Below are 25,141 nucleotides of genomic sequence, written 5' to 3' on the forward strand. Positions count from 1 at the left end.
TAGTCCCAGCTACTTGGGAGGCTGAGGCGGGAAGATCATCTGAGCCCAAAAAGTTGAGGCTTCCATGAGCCTCGATTGTGCCACTGCACTCCAGCCTGGGCGATGGTTTAAGAAAAGAAAAATAAAAGAAAAAAAATCTCTTTATGCTTCACCTGTTCATCTTTCCCTCCCTGCAAAGCCCTACCAATTACCCATCTTTTTTTTGTCTCTGTAATTTTTCCTTTTTCAGAATTTTATACAATTGGAATTCTATAGTATGTAGCCTTTGACGTCTGTTATTTATGCACTTAAGGTTCCTCTGTGTCTTTTTGTAGCTTGATAGCTCATTTCTTTTAGCACAAATAATATTCCATTGTATGGATGTACCACACTTTATCTGTTCTTCTCTTGAATGAAGAACATCTTGGTTGCTTCCAAGTTTTGGCAATTATGAATAAATAAAGCTGCTGTAAACATCTGTGTGTAGGTTTTTGTGTGGATATTAGTTTTTTCAACTAATTGGGGTAAATACCAGGGAGTATGATTGCTGTATCATATGGTAAAGGTATGTTCAGTTTTGCAAAAAACTACCAAACCAGCGCCGGGCGCGGTGCCTCACACCTGTAATCCCAGCACTTTGGGAGGCTGAGGTGGGCGGATCACCTGAGATCAGGAGTTCAAGACCAGCCTGACCAATATGGTGAAACCCCATCTTTTAAAAAAAAAAAAAAAAAAAAAAAACTACCAAACTGTCTTCCAGAGTAGATGTGCCATTTTGTATTTGCACAGCAATGAATGAAAATTCCTGTTACTCCACATTTTTACCAGTATTTGGTGTTATCAGCGTTTTGCATTTTAGTCTTTCTGATACATGGATAATGACTTCTTATTGTTATTTTAATTTGCGATTCTCCAATGACATATAATGTTGAGCTGCTTTTCTTTTTTCTTTTCAGAGTCTTGCTTTGTTGCCCAAGCAGTAATATAATCTCAGCTCACTGTAACTTGTGCCTCCCAAATTCAAGCAGTTCTTGTGCCTCAGCCTCCCAAGTTGCTGGGATTACAGTCATGCACCACCACACCTGGCTAATTTTTGTTTTTTGTTTTTTGAAACGGAGCCTCGTTCTGTTGCCCAGGCTGGAGTGCAGTGGCACAGTCTCGACTCACTGTAGCCTCTGCTCCCAGGTTCAAGCCATTCTCTGCCTCCACCTTCCAAATAGCTGGTATTACAAGCCATACCACCATGCCTAGCTAATTTTTGTTTGTTTTTTTTTAGTAGAGCCAGGATTTTGCCATGTTGGCCAGGCTGGTCTCAAACTCCTGGCCTCAGGTGATTCCCCTGCCTCTGCTTTCCCAAATGCCAAGATTACAGGTGTGAGCCACCACACCCCGCCTGAGCATCTTTTCTTTTCTTTTTTTGTTGTTGTAGAGATGGGGTTTTGCACTGTTACCTAGGCTGGTCTCAAACCCCTGATCTGTGTGCTTTGGCCCACCAAAGTTCTGGGATTACAGGCGTGAGCCACTGTGCCCAGTTCTGAGCATCTTTTCATATATATATTTGCTATTTGTATATCTTCTTTGGTGAGGTATTTGTTCAGGTCCTTTGCCCATTTTAAAAACTAGGTTTCTCAGTTTTTTACTGTTTAGTTTTAAGAGATTTTATATATGTTGGATACCTGTCCTTTATCAAATAAGCATTTTGCAAAAATTTTCCTAGTCTGTGGCTTTTTATTCTCACAACAGTGTTTTTAACAGAAGTTTTTAATTTTAATGAGGTTTAGCTTTTCAGTATTTTCTTCATGGGTTATGCTTTTTGTATTATATCTAAAAAGTTATCAGTAAACCCAAGGTCACCTAGATTTTCTCTTAGATCTTCTAGGATTTTTATCATTTTGTATTTTACATCTAAGTCTATGTTCTAATTTGAGTTAACTTTTGCAAAAAGTGTAAGGTTTATGTCTAAAATCTCTGTGTGTGTCCATTTGTTTTATGACAACATTTGTTGATTTGTTGAAAAGACTATCTTCTCTCCAGTGAATAGCCTTTGGTTCTTTGTCAAAGATCAGTTGACTCTATTTATGTGGGTCTGTTTTTGCTCTCTATATTATTCCATTGATCTATTTGTCTGTTATTTTGCTAATGCCACACTGTCTTGATTATTGAAGTTTTGTATTAAGTCTCAAAGTTGCGTCGTGTCGATCCTCCAGTTTTGTGTTTTCCTTCCATATTGTGTTGGCCATTCTGTTTTATTTTTTAACCTTCGCATATAAACTTTAGAATCAGATTGTTAATATTCATAAAATAATTTGCTGGGATTTTGATTGGGATTGCATTGAATCTATAGATCCAGCTAAGAAGAATTGACATTGTAACAGTATTGAGCCTTCCTATTCATGAACATGGAATATCTCACCAATTTAGTTTTATCCTTTGTGATGCCTTTCATCAGTTTTGTAGCTTTCCTCCTATAGACCTTGTAGATATTTTGTTAGATTTATACCTAAGTCTTTGATTTTTTTTATACTAATATAAGTGGTACTTTTTTTTTAATTTCAAGTTCCAATGATTCATTTGTTTGTTGCTGCTGTATAGGACAGCAGTTGACCTTGTATCTTGAAACCTTACTATAATTACTTAATAGTTACCAGAGTTTTTTTGTTGATTCTTCGGGATTAGACAGTGATGTCATCTGCCAAGAAACATGGTTTTATTTCTTCAAATTTGTATACCTGTTATTTAATTTTGGTGAGGGGATTCATTGCATTAGCTAGGACTTCCAATATGATGTTGAAAAGGATTGGTAAGAGGGGGCTTCCTTGCCTTGTTCCTGATCTTAGGGGGAAAGTATCTAGTTTCTCACCATTGAGTATGATGTTAGCTACAGGTATTTCGTATTTCAGTTTTCCAGAAAAGACATTCTCCTGGTATAATTTCTTCCTCAAATGTTTGGTAAAATTTAGTGAAACCATCTGGACCCAGTTCTTTCTGTTTTAGGAGATTGTTAATGATTGCTTCAATTTAATAGATATAGGCCTATTCAGATTATTTGTCTCTTGTGTAAATTATAATAAACGGTGCTTTCAAGGAGAGTTAGTCCATTGCATCTAGGTTTTTAAATTTGTAGGCATATGCTGTTCATAGTATTCCCTTATTATCCTGTTGGTGTCCATGAGATCAGTAGTGATGGTCCCCCTTTCTTTTCTGGTATTAGTAATTTGTATCTTCTCTCTTTTTATGTAGTTGGGCTACCTAAATATTTATTGTTTATTGATCTTTCAAAGTTTTTGGTTTTATTGATTTTTCTCTATTGATGATTTCCTGTTTTTAATTTCATTGGTTTCTGCTCATTTTTTTCTTCTGCTTACTTTGGATTTAATTTGCTCTTTTTCTTTTTTCTTATGGTAGATGCTTAAATTACAGATTTTAGATCTTTCGTCTTTTCATATATATGAATTCAGTGCTATAAATTTCCCTCTACGTAGTGCTTTTATTACATTTCACAAATTTTGAGAAGTCATGTTTTCATTTTCATTTAATCCAAAATATTTTTAAATCTTTTGAGACATATTCTTTGAGCTATGTGTTGTTTAGAAATATATTGTTTAATCTGTCAGTTTTATAGGATTTTCCAGTTATCTTTTTATTACTGATTTCTAGTTTAGTTCTCTTATAGCCTGAAAGCATAATTTGTATGATTTCTTTTCTTTTGTATTTGTTACATTGTGTTTTGTGGCCCAGAACGTGGTCTATCTTGGACTGGGCTGTTTTCAAGGAGAAAGTTGCCAAGGGTGTATATAGGGCCCAGACAGTTTATCTTAATCTTCATATTAAACACTTCTCTCTCTTGGCCCTGGCACACTATTTGGGCCGGTCTCTTATACAAGGACATCTCTCTATAAGCTGTTAATTACAGAGCTGTTGATGCTGATATAAGTAGTGTAACTGTAAATGAAATACATACAGAGATTGTAGTAGATGACAGACATAAATTTAAAGGCCATTTATTAGACACTTAGTATTTGCCATCACTATTTATTTATTTATTTATTTGCAAGATGGTCAGGCTCTGTCACCCAGGTTGTAACTGTAGATGAAATACACACTAAGATTGGAGTAGATGACAGACATAATTTTAAAGGCCATTTATTAGACACTTAGTATTTGCCATCACTATTTATTTACCCACTTACTTACTTACTTACAAGATGGTCTGGCTCTGTCACCCAGGCTGTGGTGCAGTGGTGCAATCTCAGCTCATTGCAACCTCCGCCTTCTAGACTCAAGCCATCCCACCTCTGCTTCCCAGGTAGCTGGGACTACAGGTACATGCCACCACACCTGGCTAGTTTTTATATTTATTTATTTATTTAATTTTTTTAAAGATAAGGTTTCACCATGATGGCCAGGCTGGTCTTGAACTCCTGACCTCAGGTGATGCACCCACCTCAGCCTCCCAAAGTGCTAGAATTACAGATGTGAGCCACCGCGCCCAGCCTTTTGTTTGTTTTGTTTTTTTAAGACAGAATCTTGCTCTGTGTCCCAGGCTCGACTGTAGTGGTGCGATCTGAGCTCATTGCAGCCTCTTCCTCCTGGGTGCAAGCGATTCTCATGCCTCAGCCTCTCAAGTAACAGGGACTACAGGCACGCATCACTACTATGCCTGGGTAATTTTTGTATTTTTAGTAGAGGTGGTGTTTCACCCTGTTGGTCAGGCTGGTCTCAAACTCTTGACCTCAAGAGATCTGCCTGTCTTGGCCTGCCAAAGTGCTGGGGTTACAGGTGTGAGCCATTGCACCCAGCCTTTTTTTTTTTTTTTTTTTTTTTCTCTGGAGATAGAGTCTCACTCTGTCCAGGCTGGTCTTGAACTCCTGGGCTCCAGAATCTGCCCGCTTTGGTCTCCCAAACTACTGGGATTATGGGTCTGAGCCACCACACCTGACCACTTTACATTTATTATCTCAATAAGTTCTTCCTACAATCCTGTAAGTTGTAGGTACTAGTATACCCTTTTTTACAGATAAGGAAACTGAGGTTCAGAGAGATTTATACAAATCACAGTATAGTAGATAATGACAGGAAGTGTCAAAATCTGCTCGAGTTGATTTTGAAGCCTGTATTCTCTAAAACAAACAAAAAAACAAGCTGTAGGATCCCATTGGCAGACATGGAAAATTAAAGTTGTAATGCTGTGCCTTGGATTAGTTTCTTTCCATGACTCTAATAGCATCACTGGTTAGCAGCAGACATTCTAGTAGTGATGCTAAGAGCACCTATCTTGGAGTTAAAATGTAGGATATGTTTATCTAGCTTAGCATTTCTCAACCAGGAATGATTTTTATCCCCAGGGGTCATTTGGCAATATCTGGAGACATTTTTGGTTGTCTCAACTAGGAGTGGGGTGCTACTGGCATCTAGTGGGTGGAGGCCAGGGATGCTAAATGTTCTACAGTGCACAAGACTCTTCAAATAACGAAATATCTGTCCTAAAATTTGAGTAGTGCAGAGGTTGAGAAACTCTTGAGTCTAGCTTGTTCCATTCTGTTATTACTACATGGGAGAACCTTGAAGCCTTAGAAATCCCTCGGTAGTCTGTCAGGATTTGGCTTCTGAGGCTAAGTGCTTCATTTGTAAATACTTTCTAGCTCAGTCCATTAACCCCCTCTGGCACATTTCCTATGCCTTCATCTTAGTGGCCAGAGGCCTACTAAATGGTTGGGGTTGTTTTAATAACATCAGGCTTTTTCTTCCTGATGTTTCCAAGAGACAGGCTCAGTTGGCCTATAGTGCTTGCAGAAGAGAACCGGGTGGCAGTACTCTAATCTGTTGCTGGTGTCGTTAGCTCCCTAATCTGTATTTATATGGCACAAAAAAAGACTCTCCCTGGTGCCAGGCTTCATTCCTCTTCAGCACCCTGGCACCATTGACAGAGAACACCTCCCCAGTCTCTTTTACACAGTGCAACTCTGCGTGTTTATTTTATTGCACAACTGTTCTCCAGAAGACATTTCTTGAGACATGGACAGTACAGGATGCCTCTGGAGCCGGGAGTTGGGAGTCTTGACAATTTGTGTTCCCATTTGCAGATCCACAGTACTCAAAAAGAATCTGGTATTATTCTTAACTGTTTTCCTGTTTGTAGTTCTCATCCCTTCCCCCAGAATAACCTTTTACAATATGAAATTTGTTTCTTCAGTTTATTTTCTACCCTCTCTTAGCAACTAGCATTTTTTAAATTATGTACTGAGAAAATGAACTTACCTTCTACCATGTGGGGTTATATGCTTTTCTGTTAAAAGCTGGAGGAAACGATAAGGAACTAAAGTGATTTGAGAGAGACTAGTGGTCAAAGAGGGGTGTCACCCATCTTGATAAGCAAGCCCAGGAAACAGTTTGGAAGCTCAGTGGAATTGAGCCTGGATCAGAATGAAATGGAATAATTCCTTTCAGGGAAGTGGTAGATCTTGTAACTAAAAAATGATTTTCATTATCAAAAAGGCATAAAAAAATCAAGAAAGTTCCTTTTAATAAAGTCCTTCAGGTATCTTGCCCTCCTCATGACCCAGAAGTTCAGCAAAAGTCAGATACCATTATTACATGGGAATTTCTGTGAAGGTTAAAGCAAGGGTATATATTTACCTCATTTGAACGATACGCCATAGGGGTCTCAAATAGAGATTTCAGATCAGTGGACTCACTGGCAGCACCCCCAAATGCTGTCGTTCTCAGGCCTTAGGGGGAGATCATGTCTGGGACCATGTTTTTGAATCGGCAAGGTTTTCAAGGATGTCTTGTTTTGGGGGTATCCATTTATTTAGAACAGTTTGTTTTAACCTTTATTCCATTATTGCCCCCCTAAGGAACATTTTTAGACATTTTTTCCCTAATTGTCTCCCCTCCCATGAAATTTTAATATCACAGATACAATGCGTATCTGTTTATATACTCTGATGCTTTGGAGGGGAACAAATGATTGCGCTAAGGTTTTTAAAAAAAAAATTTTTGCCCCCATGAACCAATTTTTACTCCCATGGGGGTGATATTCCCCATGTTGAGAATACATGATCTAGAAGTATCATCATTTGGAAATGAACTGTTATTTGTACTTTTCCTTACAAATTGAAAATGGGACAAGGACAAGACTATCAATAAATGAATGCTGAAAAAATTAGTCTTCTGACACAGTGGCTAGCAGCAATCGGAAAAGAGTGAAGAGAGTACTTTCCCCATATTTCTTGGCTTATATGGAAGTTTTCTCTTTGGACTATTCTTGATCATTTGAGGAAAGAAAAGGGCAACACCAGGAGTAGCAGTGCAATAAATGCCGCCCTCTAAAAGAAAAAAACTACAGTTCACAAGATGCTTCTGCAGTGATGTGCAGAGGAGGAAGACTAAGTGATACTGAAGAATCTAGGTATCAAATTGTCCATTGTTGCAAGGCTGGTAAGCTCTAACAAGTTCAGTTTCTCAAGGAAAGGCTTTGATTTACAGCTGAAAATACCATTTAGGTTATCTAGCATATAAGAATGTTCTATTCTCACAAGAGGGTTTGACTCTGTCTGATCAGAAGGAGGGTGGTTGTGTATGAAATGCACCTCAGAAGGAGGAGGAGAAAATGACATGTTCATGTACATGAAATACAACTGCAAATTAAAGTGTCACCCTGTTAAAAAAAAATCAATTTTTTATTTAATTGGTTACCAAGGAAGAAAAATGTCACACAGAAGAGTATATCTCAGAGAAAGTTAAACCCTGAGATGTTACAAGCAAATGTGGATTCAAGGAGGTTCTTAGGCGGTAGGTATTATAAAAGATGGCCTTAATAAAAATATTCTGATGCTGCAAAGCGAGGCTCATAAATTTTTATTGTGTTACATGCCAGGGGTCCAGAAGAGATGAACAAATATTACCTCATTTGTTTTTTCCTGTCTGTTTCTATCCAGTCAGCTGTATAGTAGTTGTCTCTTCCCTGGAGGAAGCCTGTTTTTGAGATGTCCTCTTAGGAAGAAGGTGATAAAGGAGGAGATACTTTGTCTGAAAGAGAGCTGCTTACTATCTAGACATCCAGGGACTGAAATGCTACTGGCTTTTCTGTTAATGGTGTCTTCCCATTTTTCATTTTTCTTTTCCCACATTTTTGGGAAAATTCACCTGTCTCTTTAGCTGTCAAGCCTAGCAGATCGGGTATGTACAGTACCTGGCATGTTGTTGGCACTAAATAAATGTTAAGTAACAATGGGAGGAGCTGATGAATGGGATTATATTTCCACATTGAATTGTTCCCTGACAAACATGTCTGGTTTTTCTTTGAGACAAAGACTTGCCAGGTGGGACTCATTAGCTTTCTTCAGCCATAGTCTAGTTTTTCCTCTTCTCTCTCCCCTGCTAATCCCAGTATTGTTTTATGTTTTGCAGTGGAAAGTGGATAAAGAATATAATGTGCTATCTTTGACTTCTTCCTCATCAGGAGCAGTGATCGGTGATGGACAGTCCGCCGTGGCCAGTAACATTGCCAATACTACCTACCGGCTCCAGTGGTGGGACTTCACTAAGTTTGACCTCCCAGAAATCAGTAATGGTAAGTCAATGTCAAATGAGGGTATTAGTGGAAGGGTTATATTTACTGGTGAGCCAGAACTCAAAAATTCATGGAGCACTGGGTTTTCTGTCATCCCATTGAGTGGTTGTGTCTTCATGCCATTTCTGCACCTCTTCTGTAACTCTCTCTCTCTCTCTCTTTTTTTTTTTTTTTTTTTTTTGGGACAGTCTTGCTCTGTTGCCCAGGCTGGGCTAGGGTGCAGTGGCATGATCTTAGCCCACTGTAACCTTTGCCTCTTGGGTTCAAATGACCCTCCTGCCTCAGCCTCACAAGTAGCTAGGATTACAGGTACATGCTACCATGGCTGGCTAACTCTTGTATTTTTAGTACAGACAACGTTTTACCATGTTGGTCAGGCTGGTCTTGAACTCCTGACCTCAAGTGATCTGCCTGCCTTGGCCTCCCACGGTGCTGGGATTATAGGTGTGAGCTACCACGCCCAGCCTGCAACTCCCAGTTAAGCAATTCAGCAAACATGTCTTGCACCCACCCTCAACAGCAAACAATGTGAAGCACTGAAATAGACACAAAACAAAGGTTTCTCTGCTCTGAAGAGTTTGTGGACTAGTAGTTCACTGGCCAAAACCTAAAGTTTAGGTGGAACTGAAAAGAGGAGAAAGAAAAGGGAGTGCAGGATCCAAGAGCTAAACCTTGTGACCCTTTAGGAAAGACTATGGTGATATTAATTATTCCAGATCTTAATGGACTTAAGTATTTGGTGTGGTTGATATCTGATTTACAAACATGGCTGTTTGTTTCCTTGCTTCTAGTGAAGTCTGCAGTCTACATCCCAGTTGTTCTACTGGAATCACAACATTTTAGACCTCTCATTTCACTTTCTATCTCGTAAAAGGCCCTCTCTTACACATTCCTAAGTGTGATGATGGTTCCCCCTCCGCTTGACAGCTTCTGATGACAGACCACACTGACAAGATGGCCTGACCATCACTGCTAAATTTGTGTTAAAATATTCTTTCAGGCTGGGTGCAGTGGCTCACACCTGTATTCCCAACACTTTGGGAAGCCAAGGTGGGTAGATTGCCTGAGCGCAGGAGTTCTCAACCAGCCCGGGCAACACGGTGAAACCCTAGTCTCTGCCAAAATACAAAAAAAAAAAATAGCTGGGTGTGGTGGTGTGCACCTGTAGTCCCAGCTACTCAGGAGGCTGAGGCAGAAGAATCGCTTGAACCTGGGAGGTGGAGGCTACAGTGAGCAGAGATCATACCACTGCACTCCAGCCTGGGCGACAGAGTGAGACTCCGCCTCAAAAAAAAGAATTTATTTTGGCAGCTCACACCTGTAATCCCAGCACTTTAGGAGGCCGAGTTGGGAGGATCACATGATCCCAGAAGTTCACGATTAACCTGGCCAACATGGTGAAACCTCATCTCTGCTAAAAATATAAAAATTAGCTGAGCGTGGTGGCGCTAACCTGTAATTCCAGCTGCTTGGGTGGCTGAGGCACAAGAATCACTCAAGCCTGTGCGGCGGAGCCAAGATCACATCACTGCACTTCAACCTGGGTGACAGAGTGACACCCTGTCTTTAAAAAAAAAAAAAAAAGAAACCCAAAAGCACAGTTAATTGGGCATGGTCACGTACACCTGTAGTCCCAGCTACTTCGGAGGCTGAGGTGAGAGGATCGCCTGAGCCTAGGAGGTTGGAACTGCTGGGAGCCAAGATCAACCATTGCACTACAGCCTTGGCAACACAGCAAGACCCTGTCTTTAAAAAAAAAAAAAAGGTTCTTTTTTTCACACTGAGCCGCCATTTCCCTTGTTGTCACTTCCTCCCATTGGTCCTAGTTCTGTCTCTGAATCTCTATAGTATAAATCTCATGATGATGCTTTCAAGTGACAGTCCTCCAACTATTTAAGCTAAACTTCCATTTTCCATTAAATCTTTGTTGAAAGGTCAAACCTCCTTAGATTCCTTTCACTGATTTCCAAGTCCTTGACAGTTCTGCTCATCTTAACTTTTAACTTTCAGTGGAGGGGGGCAGAACAGATTAGAAAACTCTAGATGTGAGCTGTCGAATACAGAGTACAATGGTGCTTCCGACACTGTTGGCTCTGTGGTTTCAGCAGTTTTTTCAGAAGCCACTCGAGTTTTTAGTCACTTAGAATTTCTTGATAATTGTTTTTAAACCAGGACTCAACCATCCTGTACTTGTACAGCTTAATCTTTTAATAATGAAAACAGATTTGTATTTGTTTCTATTCAATTTTTTCTTACTGTCAGCTGTAGTTTCTTGTTCCTGCCACTGATTATCTGCCACTGAACTTTGTTTTAGTCCCTCTTTCTTTCTTTCTTTTTTTTTTCTTGGTTTTTTTTTTTTTTTTTTTTGTAGAGACAGGGTTTCACCATGTTTGCCAGGCTGGTCTCAAACTCCTCAACCTCAAGTGATTCACCTGACTTGGCCTCCCAAAGTGCTGGGATTACAGGTGTGAGCCACCACACCCGGCCTAGTCCCTCTTTCTCAATATTCCATTGTCTACTAATTCAGTAAACATACTCTTCTGTCTTCCTTCAGATTGTTAGCAGAAAGTAGTGAACCAGGCAGGGCATTGCACCAACCCTTGTGGTATGTTACTGTGGACTTCCTCTGTGTTGATACTGGTTTATGAATTAGCACTCTGGGCTTGGTTGTTCATATTTGAAGTCAACATTTTTCTATCTTGTCTGTATGATATTATAAGACTTTGCCATTTGCCTTAAAATAATTAAGATATTCTCTGTCTGTGGCATTTCCTGATATGCCAGTCTTGGTATCTTTATTGGACAAGGAAAATCAGGTTAATTTTTCATGTCCGGTCTCAGTGAAACTTCAGTAGCAGTCATCCATTTCTAAGTGCTTATAGCCCACATGTCCAGTAATTCATTCGTTAACTCTGCTGGGAATCAACCACAATCCACCTTTTTCCTTACTGAAAATGAAGTTTGCTTATTCATCTCTAGCTTTCTAGACCATAATTTATTTAAAGTTAGCCATAATTTATTTAAAGTTATATTGTTTTGTTATTTTGTCACTTTGTCTCTTTGTCATCTGAAATTGATATTACTGTTCAAAAAATTTAACATTATAAAAGAATAATACAGTAAGAAGCCCCCCAGTCCTACCAGTCCTTCCCATATGTAACCACTGTTAGCAGTTCCTTGTATATCTTTTCAAAAATATTGTATGTAAATACAAACAAATGCAAATATGTGTTTTTCTGCCTTTTATTTAACCAAAATGGTAGCATGCGGTATGTACTTGTCTATACTTTCTGCATTTTTTCTTTGCAGTAGAGCTCAGTGGTCTTTTCATATCAGTACATAAATAACTTATTTGTTCTTTTTTATGACTGCCTAGTATTCCATTGTACGAATGCACCATAATTTTCTAAGTAGTCTACTATTAAAGAACTTTTAAGTCGTTTTCAATCTTTTGCTCTGCAAACTGTGCTGCAGTTTATCGTTTTGCACATGAGCAGGTATAGCTCTAGGATACATTCCTAGAAATGGAATTGCAGGGAGGAAGGGTGTGCATTTGTAATGTTGGTAGTTATTGCCTGCCACACTCTATACAGCTTGTGCCAAATTATTATTCCACTTGCAGTTTATGAGAATGCCTGATTTCATAAACTCTTGCTAATAGAATGTGCTGTCAAATTTTTTGATATTTGCAAATCTGATAATGTAAAAAAAAAAAAAAGCAGTATGTGGATATTTAAAATTTGTATTTTTCATGTTAGAAACAAGGTTGCATGCCTCTTCATACACACAGCCATTTGTGTTCTCTTCTTGACCTGTCCATGTGCTTTACCAATTTTTCTATTGTGTTACTGGGCTTTTCCTTAGCAATTTTAAAGGAGTTCTTTATAAATCAGAAAATTAACTTATAATAGGAGTTTCCTACTTGTCATTCGAGTTTTGACTTTGCTGAAGGTTATTTTTGTCATAGAACTTATTTTAAGTAGTCACAATTATACAACTTTCCTTTTATGGTGCCTTGGTTTTGTGTCATCATTAGGGAGATCATTTAGAACTTTTATATTTTAGTTTTTTAATAGTTAAGTCTTTGATTCACTGGGAAATTTGGTCCCAAATAATCAGGGTATGATCCAACTTTTCCCCCATATGGCTACTCACTTGTCCCAACTAATGAATAATCCATTTGTCTCCATTGATTTGGGATGTCATCTTCGTCATCCTATTAATTCTTTTCTGTGTTTAGATATATTTCTGGACTCTCTGTTCTGTTCTAGTGATCTGTCTGATTATTCATGTGAAAGTTCCACATGAGTTTAATCTTTGAAGTTTTATGTTTTATTTTACTTATTATTTTTAGGCACAGGGTCTTGCTCTGTTGCCCAGGCTGGAGTACAGTGGCGCCATCATATCTCACTGTAAACTGAAACTCCTGAGCTCAAACAACGATCCTCCTGCCTCAGCCTCCTGAGTAATTGGGCCTACAGGCACATGCCACCATGTCTAGTTGATTTTTGATTTTTTTTTTTTTATAGAGATGGGGTCTTGCTGTGTTGCCCAGGCTGGTCTCAAGCCCCTGACCTCAAGTGATTGTCCTGCCTTGGCCTCACATAGTGCTAGGATTACACATGTGAGCCCAGCCTGATTCTGAGTTTTGCTCATGGGTTCAGCAACCACCAAGTTGATTTATGTGAATTGCATTTAACCTTTTCCTGGAACTAGGCTTAAAGACCTTGTCATCTGCTTCTCTCACTTGGGATTTGAGATTAATGAATTACTAGCTGTAAAGTGTTTCGAAGTTTATGAATAAGGCCTCATGCATAGATAATTTTGAAATTGCTTTCCTGAAAAAAGTGGCACATTAGATTCACTATGATTTTTAAGAGTAAACTTCTGCCGGGTGAATGGAATTGGTCACTAGGCTGTTCTGTCAGAATAGGCCTTAAGAAACCCAGTGGATGAGTGATGTGGGGCAGGCCATACCACAAGGGACATAGTGCCTTCAGGGAGTATTTATGGGTCATCTGGAGCTCTGTACAGGTCTTATTCTGAAATCCAAGGGGCTCAGAGATAGCCAAGAGGAAATTTTTCTGCTGATTTAACCCCCCTTGGGTTTTCCAAATCGGTATCTAATGCATTTGCAAAAGCACTGCAGCTGCTAATCGCTCCCATGGCCTCATCTGGCCAGCCAGCAACAGGCTACAAATCGATCTTCGTACAAGGTGTTTGTTTATAATTTATGGAGCTGATAGGAAAGCATAGCCATCTGCTCCTCCAGGCATCAGTATTTCTAACCCCTCCCATTCCCTGCTAGGGCATTTTCACTTGGAAATCATTTCTAATTGGGAGGAGATTACATTGCAGAGTCTGGAACATGGCTTCCTGCTGTCTCCTGCATTGTTTTTTGTCCCTCTGGAGCTGCCCCCTGAAGTTCTTGAGCAGTTTTGATTTGAAAATCCTTTCTTTCCTAACCTTTATTTCCATTCTTTACTGCCCAGCTAACTACCCATCATTTTTTCCAATATGTATTTTGCCAGTTGTTGGAGATATATCTTGGGGACTAAGGATTATTTGACAAGGCAGCATTTCTCAAGTGTAGTCCCAGTCCTGCAACATCAGAGACACCTGGGCATTTGTTAGAAATGCCAATTCTCAGGCCCCTTCCTAGCATTCTGCATTTTATTTAATAAGCCCTCCTGGTGATTTTGATACATGTTAAAGTTTGTGTACTGCTGGGGTCATGCAGGGTATGGAGCACAACAAAGACTACTAGTGGTGTGTAAGCTGCCAGTGTCTTCGGTTATATTTCACTTCTTTTTCTCCCTACCTTACATGATTGTTGAATCCAAAAAGGATGAGTTAGCTGTCCTTTGTCATTAGTACGTTACTTTCCTGTGCCCTAAGTAAACAAGTAATTGAGATCCAAGAAATCTCTTCCGGTATGAATTAAGTCATCAAAATCTCAACCTTACAAGAGAAAGCTGCGCAAGTGAATTGAAGCAGTGACACTTATGATTGTAACTGACCATTTCCTTTTCCACATGCGAAATTAATAGACAACAAGCAGCAAATGTGACAATGAAATTGTAAACAGAACCCAGTGCAATGGAGCTACCAAATCACTCTAGGCCTACCACATCCCATTAGGGTAGAAGTAAAACCCTGAATCATGAGCTGCAAAATTTCTGAAACTGAATATGCTACTGGCAAAGCTGTTACAATTTTTAGCATTTTTTTATTTTTCTTTTTTTTTTTTTTTTTTTTTTCCTTGAGACGGAGTTTCGCTCTTGTTACCCAGGCTGGAGTGCAATGGCGTGATGTCGGCTCACCACAACCTCCGCCTCCTGGGTTCGAGCAATTCTCCTGCCTCACAGCCTGCCGAGTAGCTGGGATTACAGGCGTGCGCCACCATGCTCAGCTAAAACGGGGTTTCACCATGTTGACCAGGATGGTCTTGATCTCTTGACCTCGTGATCCACCCGCCTCGGCCTCCCAAAGTGCTGGGATTATAGGCGTGAGCCACCACGCCCAGCCTTATTTGTCCTTTTTACATCTCTGTGAACTCATTGCAGTAGCCAGGAAGAGTTGTGAAGTTGGGCGGAGTCAGGGGAGAGGGCAGAATTTCGGAGATAGCTATTGACCTGGAATCCTCATCACATAATACAAATACAAGCACAGTGGCCTGGATTTGAGGCTGACAAAATGTTTTTGGTTCATATGCCCAGTTTTTCAGGGACTTTAGAGCCAAGCTTTCCAGAAGAAGGAAAACCTTACTTGTACTCTCGTCTGTACCTCTTGTCTTCATAAGCAGTTAAATGCTTTTTCGTGTGTTGGTGATGAGTTTTGAGGATTTCTGTAGCCTTCTATATGTTTGAACCAAAATATATGTTAACACACATGAGGTAGATCTATGTAACAGCAAGATAGGAAAGTCTACTTTGATAACATACCCACGATACATTTTTGAGACATTAAATGTGGATAAGATGGTAACTTTTCGAAGCTGTCTTAAAGCCCATAGAGTCCCATCTCCTTTCCTGTTTACTTTCATGTACTACTTAATATTTATGATTTCTTTATTTTCTTTCTCTTCCTGCTTTTGGTGGTTAGAGTGTAAATCGTTAAGTTTCTTTTTATTTATCTGAGCATTGTCAGCCTCAGAGTTAGAAAACCAAGATGGTCTCACTTCTGAAACTTCTCCCAGTTCCTTTGGTTCTGTATGCCCAACTGGATTCTTGTGTTGATCCAGAAATGGAGAGGGATATTGCCTTTTTTTTTTTTTTTTTTTTTTTTTTTTTTTTTTTGGCAAAGGGCTTGGGACCCTGAGTAAATAGCAGACGGTCCCAGTGCTAACTAGATAAATCTAGCCTTACAGGCTAGAACAGATGGTGGGTTGGGAGTTGAGCAGTAGAAAGGCCTAATGGTGATAGCAATGAGTATTTGGATGTCATTATTTTATTAGTTAGCAAACAGAACCATCCTTGTGGTTGTTCCTTGGCTTTATGTGTAATGATGCTGTAGGTGTCAGCCCCCGAGTTGGCACAATAGCCTAATCAGTGTGTTCTGATGCCTTTTTCGATATACACGGTCATCTCTGTAGCTTCGTTAGCAGCACACAGGAAAAGGAGAACAAATAGAGTTTTACAAATCACTAAGTGAGATTGCATAAGCCTGGAGGCCTCTGAAAGAACAATTCCTTGTTTTATTTTTCTTGAGGTAATTTCCTAGAGAAAGTTGCCCTTTAGGGTTTTTTTGGCTTACTGTAGTAGATCACCTGGACTCTGGTGAGGGCAGCTGAGCTTGGCTTTTAAAAAATTACCAGGATGCCTCTGTCAGTGGACAGCTCCTTAAAATAAGAGAAACAGTAAAAACTTTCTTTGCTTGTGGTAGATCTAAATGAGACAAAACCCAGAGGAGCTTGGTCAGTTTGAATGTGTTGTGCCATTCTGCCTGGGGCCATGATGTGGCCACTCTTGTTCTATGCTCACATCAAGGGTAGGCCACCACCTCCTGGCAGGGAATCACACAGTGGGACTCAGAGAGGGATTCAAATGAAAACCGAAACAAGGCCTTTAGGCACAGTGCCAGTTAACATCGCATTGGTCCTATCGTGTGGAGTGGATGCTCCTCACCAACAGACATTCCTCCACCCTCAAATCCTGCCACCTTACCAGGCTGAGCCTGCTGCCTGCCTGACGCTGCACTTTGTTCTCAGTAACTGCTAAGTGTAGACTAGGGCTGCCATGGACATTGGCATAGAGCATAGTGGGAAATGAAAAGAGCCCTGGCCATCCAGCCGCAGCTGGGCTTTGTTCTTTGTCCTCTCTTGGTAGAGTTAGAGGTTAGTATTAGGAAGGAGCTGTTCCAGAAAACTGATCTCTAGATGTTCCAGTTCTCTTTCTCATAAATGAGAAAGTAAGACACAAATTTGTGAAATGACTTTCTTCTCTAAGGTCACATAACAGGTGTTGAATAGGGTTCCTGCCCCAAGAAAGCTCTACCTGTATCACCTTTTCCTTGGAACCAGTGGGTTTGGATTTTCATTTATCTTAGTTTTGATATCTGGGACAATAGCAGCTGTTAAATGGTTCTCTAGGAATAATTTTTAATAACTTTTTCCTTATCTAATCTCTCAAGCGATGTTTCCTAAGTATGAACTAAGACTCAGCAGATGGTTGTGGTGGTGCTGACTATCCTGTAGTTTCCTACTAAAGTGGGAGAAGAGACATATCTTACTTGCCTCCTATGTTTTGTTCATTTGACATTTTAGTTTGAATGGGAAGGTATCCTTTAGCATTTCTAGACCAGGTTCAGGACCTCAGGAAGGCCCTTAAATTTTTGGCCCCAGAATTTTCACAGTATCAACTCCAGAGTTTCTTATCCGCTTTTCTTTCTTTGATGCAGCCTCCATGAATGTGCTGGTGCAGAATTGCAAGATCTACAATGATGCCAGCTGTGACATTTCTGCAGATGGCCAGCTCCTGGCAGCTTTCATCCCCAGCAGTCAGAGGGGCTTTCCCGATGAAGGGATCCTGGCAGTGTACTCCCTGGCCCCCCATAACCTGGGCGAAATGCTCTACACCAAGCGATTTGGTAAGGGATAGGAAGCCCAACCTAATGACAGAGGGACGCTGGTGCCTTGGCATGGTCATTCCTAGGTGAGGCATGGCTTGGGTGGGACTAATGGTCATATACTGCCCCTACCTTCACTGGGGCACAGGCCAGAGAGAGATGGCTTTGCAGGAGTCCTGGCTACCTGGCTAGTAACATTGCAGAAGAATCTCAGGATTAGAGTCCTACCGCATGCTCCTGTTACGATGGCCAGGAATAAATGGCACACACACATGCCAAGACAGTTTGGGACTGTGTATTTCAAGCCTCCTAAAATGTGTGAGCTCTTTGATCCAGCAGTCCAACTTTTAAGGAAATAATCAGAAAACTGTACAAAGCTTTACATACAAGGGTGTACACAGCAGGGTTACCATACAGAAAAATGTCGAATTGTTGCCTTGAGAGTGTTTTGTTTTGTTTTGCTGGTGTCACCTTGGGTTGAATTTAAGTAGTGTTGTTTTGTTCTTTTTTTTTTTTAAGAGTTGCCTAAACAAATGATGGTGCAGTGATAGAATTGCTCCACTGGCCCTTAAAATGCTGTTATAGAACAGTGTTCATAATGTATTTAATGAAAAAAGTGGGTTTCAAAATAGTAATTGCAGGATGTTACCAGTTTTTAAAAATGGGTTATATGATAACAACGGCTAGCATTTATTAAGTACTTCTATATATCAAACATATAGACAGGATCAAAGCATCTCAACAAGGGTTAGCTCAACCTAGTGTCCAGGGCCCTTGGCCAACTCAGTATGTATATACCTTCTTATCGCACTACTCACCGCCGTCCTGTGAAATAACCCCAGGATGAGCAAGTGAATATGAAAGATAGGAGAAAAAGAGAAGAGTGAGAGTTAGAGTTGTTTCCTTGGAATGGCAAGAATACTAGGAAATATCTCTCTGTTCTGTTGGCTCTCAGGTCCTAATGCCATTTCGGTGAGCCTGTCCCCAATGGGCAGATATGTAATGGTGGGCTTGGCCTCACGAAGGATCCTGCTGCACCCCTCCACAGAGCACATGGTGGCCCAGGTCTTCAGGCTGCAACAGGCCCATGGTGGAGAGACCTCCATGAGGGTGAGTGCCATTGCTTGTGCCTTCAACTGTATGGCAGGTCTCCTAGGCTTGGAAGGGTAATGAGGGACAGTGGTGTGATCTCCCAGCCAGGACCGGAGCTATCACACAATCATAAGGAGTAAGGAACAGCTCCAATCAAGCCCATCTATGACCAGCAGGCTTCATTTGTAGAAGCTCTGGGCTATCAAAGGCAGGAATTTTCTCATAGCCCAGAATATGTGCTGCATTCCCCAGAGACCTGAAAGTATCTTCAGATAAACTGAATACTTCCTTACCTCTGCATGAAACTTTTAATCTGGAGATGCATAAAGAACTTGGTGAAATGCTTATTTTTAAAGTTTTTTTTTCTTTTCTTTTCTTTTTTACGGAAACAAGCTGTAAAAAGTCATAGAATGCCATGAAATGTTCTTTTCTGTGGGTTATAATTATGAGGGAAGATGAAGACTTTAGGCAGCTGCTGTATTCTTAATCATCCCATCCACTGCACCAGTGGAGAAAAGGTCCTATCTAGGACCCTCTCTTGTCTGAGGTGTGTCTCTCTTGTATTGCCATAAAAGCCTTCTGGACATCCTGTGGTTTGTGGCCTTTTGACCTCAGCCAGACTAATGTGCCTGAGTGAGCTTCCCACATCCCATGGGTGCTCATTTAGCCAGGGTTTTGTCAAGGGGAGTCAAGCATTTCAACAGTTATCTAATTAGATAGTATTTAAGCTTTGTCGGAAGCTAAGAACCTGTGAATTCCCTTAATACATGGTGCAGTCTGTACCATTTATAGTTTGATGTCCTTGTTGGTCTGTTTTTTGTCTTCTTTAGCTGTGTGGTGTATATGTTTAATCCACGCAATTTGTTTCAGTGTAAGCTTCTTAGGGGGATATCCCTTAGGGTCCCTCATTTAGTGCTGTGCATGTAAATGGTTGTTGAATGCCTGGAATGGGAAGCATTTGTTTTAAAGAAATAACTAGAGATAGAACTCATTATGTACGAAGTGATAGAAAATGGGTGGCACGGTGTGGTCCTCTCCTCTCCAGCCTCTTTTCCCTCCTGTCTCTTACAGATATCCTCTGGCTAATTACACTGAACCACTTTCCAAGCTTCTTGAATTTGACAAAGTGCCTTCTTGCCAGGGTACCTTTATTTGGATTGCCCTCCTGTCCCCCATCTCCAACTACTTGCAAGCTTTTCACTTTCTGTGGCATCTTTCTTAATAGAACCGGTCATTCCCCCTTCTGCTTTCATTGTACCCCTGACACACTCATGTCAATACTAGTCACACCAAACTGCAGTTATTTGTTTCTATGTCACTCTCCTCTCCTGGACTCTGAGCTCCTTGAGAGCAGAGACTGTGTCTGTTTTATCTTAATGAAGTCCAAGAACTTCATAGGGAACCTAACACTTAGTAGAACGTGAATGAATAAAAGAGAATCTCAAAAAAAAAAAAAAAAAGCATCCTCCTTATCATTTCTAGGTGGCAACTAGCAGAACCAATGATGGGTAATAACATAACATCATGGCCCACCAAGCTTCTGAGAGGGAAACAAGTCATTCCTGCTCTTGATATCACAATGACAAGAAAGTTCTGATCTTGAATTCAGTATGGCTAGAAATATTTGACATTGGGTGAGTAGGAGAAGTCATTGTGGGATGTTCATCAAGCCTATTTTCTTATCTAGATATTTGAGGATGGAAGCTTAGTTTTCATTTAAATCTTTTGCTTTTCTTAAGCAGACTTGGCTGGTAAAAGTACCTGGTCTCTGCTTTTCGCCACCTGGAATCCCAGTCCCAACAGCTGCTCTTCTAAACCTTCCAGCCTAATTGGGAATAATTGTTTATAATCATTAAGAGACAGGATCTGATTTCAGTAGCTCTGACAGACCTCTCTAGCCTCTCTTGTAAAACAGGGCTCTTGCCTGACTCCTGCACATAGCCTGCCAGTACTAGCACAGTTTCACTTTTCCATAAGTAGCCAGAAACATCTGGCAGAAGACAACAGTTACAAAGCAGAAGCCAAGGTGGTGGGATCTGTTGTCACATATGGGGCTGGCAGCTCAGGGAATGCGGTTAGAGAACTCTGCTGAGGAGATGTGGTAATCCAGTCAGTTCGTGGCCGTCCTGCTAAGGGGCACAGGCGGCTAGGCTAGCCAGCACTTTGGTGACTGGAGCTACTGCCAGGCTACCCAGTGAGCCTTTTTTGATTTTCAGTAGGGGTACCATCTGCCTCTAAGCATTAAGAAAAGGAGCTGAAATACCTAGAAAGTTCCCATTTGGGAAATGTTCCTGTCACCCAAGAGACAGGATCAAGGCATCTCAAAAAGGTTTAGCTCAACCTCGTGTCCACCCAGTCTGACTTTAAACCCCCATGCTACAGAAAGGTTTCTGGTTTTCCAGGTCTTTGTTGCCCCTTATGTCCAAAGGTAACCAAAGCACTCAGCAAATGTCCCTGAATTCAGTGACTGGTGAAAGGGAAGACACCAGCTTTTTTGGATAGCTGTGCTCTATCACAGTATAAGACAAGAAGTGAATTTTTGTCTGAGAACAGGGAGTGAGGGTTTAATGGGACAGTACAGCATCTCCCTCTTTGTACAGGTAAGTACAGGTGGGTGTGTCCATCTGTAATGTCAAGCTCTGGCCACGAAGGAATGCTTTAGTGGATAATGGGCCTGTCCTAGAGCTTTGCTACCCTGAATTCCCCTTTTCTCTGGTGTTACCTCTTGGAATTCACTGTGGTAATGTACAGAGAGGCAAATGTGTTGGGCCAACAGACATTCCCAGGAGAACATCCTCCAGAGCATTGATTTATTTTAAGATGGCACTAAGTGACATCTCTCCCCAAGAGATGATCTCTGACACAATCCCATATGAAAACTCTTCTGAAAATGAATTGCTAATTGCTATTAGCCTTGATGCACCTACTCCAAGCAGTTCTTCAGACCTCTGGATCAGTGCTTCTCAAACTGTGGTTCCTGGACAACTTACATTAGAACTACATGGGGTCCTTATTAAAATACAGATCTGTGTCAAACCTAAAATCAGAATAAGAATGGGAGCCAGAGGGACCCAGGGTTAGTATTTTTAAAACAAGCTTTCCTTCGTTTTAGGTGTCTGCCCTCAGCCTTCTCAGCAAGGCAGAATCAGTCTCAGGTCTACTTGCCATTGTGGTTTTGTGCATGGTGCTTTGATTCTTTGCTAATTATGTTGCAGGCACAGTGGTGTTTGTGTTCTATTTCCTACCAAACTCAGCTTTTTGGCTGTCTTTGCTTCACCTCCCATCTTTTCTTGGCTGTTGATGCTTTCCAGGTTTCTCCCTTGAATAGCTGTATGTGCTGGAGGCTTTTCTTTATGTTGACTCATTTTAATTTTTGTCCTGATTTCTAGGATCTAGGGTCCTTTTGATCTTTCCCTTCTCTGTTTACCATGTTAATCCTCCCAATTTTAATGATGGGTAAATCAGGTAAGACTGGGCATATATTCTGTCTCTCCCTTCCCACTGTCCATTTGCAATTCCTCCAGACTGGATATGCTACTCTCTATGACTCAGAGTCTTATTTTCTCTCTGATTCCCTTTTACTTGAACCAGAGAGGGCTTTTTCTTAATTTTTGTTTTGTTTTTAGGTTAGGCTTTTAGAGGCTGCTGAGCTGAAGTTTTTCTGAATTCTCAAAACACTAAACTGCCTGTGTTCCCTCTCGGCTTTCATTTTCTAATTGGAACCAGGCACAATATTGTAACAGAGAACTGCAATTAATTTTCTAAAATAGTGGCAACTCGCACAGTACAATAACTTTGGTTGTAACCAAGTGAAAGCATAATAACAAAAATACAGAATTACTTCTGAAACCAGAAAGAGTCATATATCACATTGTTCTTCCAGTTTGTATCTCAGTAAGTGCTGTGTTACATAGGAATAGGGGCAGAAGCCTGCAACTAGGCAGGGAGGTTCAGGGACATGAGGGCGATGCTAGAGCATTTTGAGCTAGAAAGAAGAATAAGGATTTGTGCTTTCAACACAGAAGTTAACATGGACCACTCCCACCTCCCAATAAGTGGAGATTGTAGGCACATAAGTGGTTTAGTAAGAAGTGAAAAAGATTCTCATTGCCTAATCCCTGCAGGTCCTGGAGGCACTAGGAACTCGAATCTCACCAGGAGTAGTTTGCTTTTCTCTCAGGTCATTTTATTGACAGAAGGGATGACTAAGGACACCTTCATTTGACTTGGGTTGGGGAGGAAGCTCTGGAATAGCAAGTGGTTAAGCTCCCTGTTCTCCCTGGAACAGTGCTGTGGTCTTTAAGGGAAAGCCTCCAATACCTAAGGGTCAATTTTATTGAAAGCTTTTTCTTTGTGGCTGTGTGGTAAAATGGTAGCCAAGGTTGAGTGTTACCCAGAAAGATCAATAGTTTGTAGGACACATTGGAAAGAAAGTATCCATCTCTCTCACTCTCCTCCTCTTCCCCTCTCCCTTCGCCTTCTTCTCTCTTAGGTGTCTGTCCTCAGCCTCCTCTTCTTGACCTAAGAGTTTTGTGGGTTGGTAGGGGACTATCCCTTTATACCCCTTCTCCCTCTAGAGTGCTAGCAATACGCATCTCCTTTACCCTCAACAGGTTCCAGGCATCAGGGAAGGAAAGCAGATTTATTACCTTTTTTTGGGAGGGGGAGGGGATGGAGTCTCTCTGTCACCCAGGCAGGAATGCAGTGGCACAGCCTCGGCTCACTGCAATCTCTGCCTCCCGGGTTCAAGTGATTCTCCTGCCTCAGCTTCCCAAGTAGTTGGGTCTACAGGTGCCTGCCACCACTCCTGGCTAATTTTTGTATTTTTAGTAGAGACAGGGTTTCACCATGTTGGCCAGACTGGTCTCAAACTCCTGACCTCAGTTGATCCGCCTGCCTTGGCCTCCCAAAGTGCTGGGATTACAGGCATGAGCCACTGTGCTGGCCTGTTAACCGTTTTTTATAGACATACAGCCTACCCAAATCCGATTGTGCAGCAGTTCTCAATGTGTGCTCCCAGGGGACCACATCAGCATCACCAGGGAACTTATTAGAAACGCAGATTTTCAGCCCCACTTGAGATCTGCTGAGTCAGAAACTCTGGAGGCGAGGCCCAGCCATGTATGTTTTAACAAGCCTTCCGGATGACTCTGTGCACTATGATTCCACCTAGACCTTGCCTGTCAATATGTCTTTGTCCTTTCCCCTTTTATTCTCACTCTATCTCTTACTGTCTCTGAAAAGAAACATTAGGTGTCTTGTTTTCTTTTATATCATTTGGTAGCAATCCTTACAGAGACTAATGATAGCTAATGATGATGATGATCATCATTATTTTAAGTTCATTAAAATGAACCATAGAGGTTGGGGCACGGTGGCTCATGCCAGTAATCCCAGCACTCTGGGAGGCTGAGGTGGGTGGATCACCTGAGATCAGGAGTTTGAGACCAGCCCGGCTAACAGGGTGAAACCCCGTCTCTGCTAAAAATACAAAAATTAGCTGGGCATGGTGGCGGGTGCCTGTAATCCCAGCTACTCAGGAGGCTGGGGCAGGAGAATCACTTGAACCCGGGAGGTGGAGGTTGTAGTGATCCGAGATCGTGCCATTGCACTGCAGCCTGGGCGATGAGAGCAAAATGCCATCTCAAGGAAAAAAAAAAAACTATAGAAAAAACTTGGAGGCCGGGCGCGGTGGCTCAAGCCTGTAATCCCAGCACTGTGGGAGGCCGAGGCGGGTGGATCACGAGGTCAAGAGATCGAGACCATCCTGGTCAACACGGTGAAACCCCGTCTCTACTAAAAGTACAAAAAATTAGCTGGGCATGGTGGCGCGTGCCTGTAATCCCAGCTACTCAGGAGGCTGAGGCAGGAGAATTGCCTGAACCCAGGAGGCGGAGGTTGCGGTGAGCCGAGATCGCGCCATTGCACTCCAGCCTGGGTAACAAGAGCGAAACTCCGTCTCAAAAAAAAAAAAAAAAAGAAAAAACTTGGGATCCAGACTGCCCAGATTAGTGGTAACTATATGGCTTAGATACTGGGTCAGGATGGGTGCCCAGTGCTGTCAGCACTGACCAGAATTTATATAATTTCACAAATATAGGCTCCTTTGACTTGTCCCAGCTTTATTCTTCAATCTACAATCTTTATTATGACTCTCTCCTTCCCTGCCCTTGAATTGAACTTGTGATATCATCCTAATCATCTGTACTTCCCTAGATTCTAAAAGTTTGATTTCCAAAAGTGACCTAGAATTCTAGTTCAATCCAGAGTATTCTCTAGAACTGTAAGGAAACTGAGCCTTTCTGTAATCTTGTCTGGATTTGGGGGTGGCAAATACCAAAAATAATGATATTTTATTTTTGTATCCTGGAAGGGTACTATTTCTTCAAGGGGAGATTGGGATAAAAGGGAGACGGCTTTGTTGTCAGA

The 25,141-nt window shown here is 41.2% G+C and overlaps 1 protein-coding gene across 12 annotated transcripts in view; it reads left to right on the forward strand.

Annotated features, from left to right (window-relative positions):
• Positions 1-25,141, forward strand: part of AMBRA1 (autophagy and beclin 1 regulator 1) — a 178,220-nt gene that overhangs the window by 124,433 nt on the left and 28,646 nt on the right. For all 12 annotated transcript variants that reach the window (XM_032283447.1, XM_032283449.1, XM_032283440.1 and 9 more), the window contains 3 exons: positions 8,444-8,554; positions 17,453-17,641; positions 18,576-18,730. In XM_032283447.1, the coding sequence (XP_032139338.1) occupies positions 8,444-8,554; positions 17,453-17,641; positions 18,576-18,730 (455 nt within the window). The remainder of the gene's footprint in view (positions 1-8,443; positions 8,555-17,452; positions 17,642-18,575; positions 18,731-25,141) is intronic.

The sequence above is a fragment of the Sapajus apella genome, unplaced genomic scaffold (genome assembly GCF_009761245.1).
Source record: "Sapajus apella isolate SASKATOON/1434 unplaced genomic scaffold, GSC_monkey_1.0 scaffold14, whole genome shotgun sequence".
NCBI lineage: Eukaryota > Metazoa > Chordata > Mammalia > Primates > Cebidae > Sapajus > Sapajus apella.